Source organism: Amphimedon queenslandica, unplaced genomic scaffold, assembly GCF_000090795.2.
Source record: "Amphimedon queenslandica unplaced genomic scaffold, v1.1 AMPQUscaffold_4881_Cont23143, whole genome shotgun sequence".
Classification (NCBI taxonomy): domain Eukaryota; kingdom Metazoa; phylum Porifera; class Demospongiae; order Haplosclerida; family Niphatidae; genus Amphimedon; species Amphimedon queenslandica.
The window spans coordinates 1-1,592 of record NW_003554810.1 but is presented as its reverse complement, the minus strand read 5'-3'; the positions used below and the strand labels follow the sequence as shown (position 1 = coordinate 1,592).

Below are 1,592 nucleotides of genomic sequence, written 5' to 3'. Positions count from 1 at the left end.
TGGTAAGTGTACTGGTGCTATTACTCTATTACTATCCATCCTATTGCAGCAGAGATCATCAGACCTACAGCAGTTGTTCCAATAGAAAATGAAGTGTACAGGTAAGCATGTGCTATTCCTATCTCTTACATCAAAGGATTTGTGTTTATAGGCAAGTCAGCATGCAAGTTCTTTGGTCTGTTAATATTTGGGCTCACACTAATAATAGTCCTTGCTGGCACTCTTATAATAGCAATCAATCCAAAGTTTCAAATCAACAATACTCTGTACATTGGAGATAGCTTGAGAAACACTACAGGCGTACATGAAGCTTCTTCTTCCATAGGAAATGTGAACATGAACTTCAATATTAGAATTGACAGTGTTTATTTCATGTCCAAAAAGCCATCGACAACAACTGAGCATCTTCCGGAAATAGAAATTGCTTCAAAAGAAAATGGCTATTATCAAGATTATAATTACCTTGGAATAAACCAGCCCATTTATCTACTGGCTGGATCAGTTATAAATTACAAAACTACACTTCAAATTAAAGAACCTCACAATTCATTTGATAACTTAGCTTGCGTAATCCTTTTCAACAGTTTAGCAAAATTTGATGACTTTTTTAGATATGGTACACACTCAGGGTCTCAGAAGCAATGCTTCACAAATGAGAATACATCATCAGTGTCATGGTCATTCAGTATAGCAGAAGAGTCTCAGTATTATGTTGGCATTTCCATCAAAAGAGGTGTGACAGTAACTAGTAATGTATCAATCGACCGTGCTTATTACAATCTATCACAAACAGCAAGAAACATCTGCACTAACTCACTATCTTGTAATATAACAGTCTGCAGTGACATACTACTTTGTGAAAAGTCATACATCATCATAAAGACCAAAGGTATCACTGAAGTGGCTCTATTGGAATATGATATATCATTGAGACGATGGACAATAAGAGCAAGTATTGTACTGCTTCCTTTGTGCAGTCTAGCATTGATAATCATTGTAACCAGTTATATTAGATGCTACAAGTGGCATCAAGATACAAATAGAAGAGCTGATGATGATAATTCAAGTGTTGTAAGCTCTTCATTGAGTGAAATGGAAACACCTTTTGATGATGACGATGATCGCATTGAATTGATTCCTGGTTCAGATCAAAGTAAGTTAATATACAATTGACTATTAATGATTCTTTGGCAGGACCACCCAACAGAAATGAGGATGAAAGAAATGAAGAAATTGACAGTTTTCAGCACAATAGTACGTTATTTTTAATCTGCCATTGTTTAATGTTAATGAAAATACTGATAGGCACTTCATCAATGCCAATTCCACTGAGTGAAGAGCTATTACAAAGTGCCAAAGGTTTGATATAATCATCAAGTTGCTTCAATGATTGTTGATTTGTTGTGTTCTTATAGATACATTTGATGAATTAACAAAGCTACAAGTAGGTAGTAATCGAACAGAATATCACAGTAGTCAGTATGGAGTGACCCTCAATATTCCAGAGGGAGCAGTACAAGGATCAGCTACTGTTTGGTTTGGAACAGTTCTGTTTAGTGATAAGTTTAAGTTTGGAGACTATGTACGTGTAT

The 1,592-nt window shown here is 35.4% G+C and overlaps 1 protein-coding gene across 1 annotated transcript; it reads left to right on the top strand.

Annotated features, from left to right (window-relative positions):
* Positions 1–8: 8 nt before the first annotated feature.
* Positions 9–1,582, top strand: LOC109592525 (uncharacterized; the record flags this gene model as incomplete). The annotated part of the gene is made up of 5 exons (XM_020007955.1): positions 9–101; positions 152–1,153; positions 1,195–1,254; positions 1,306–1,359; positions 1,416–1,582. Coding segments are annotated over exons 1-5 (1,296 nt in total), but the record flags the coding sequence as incomplete, so codon positions are not given.
* Positions 1,583–1,592: the final 10 nt, after the last annotated feature.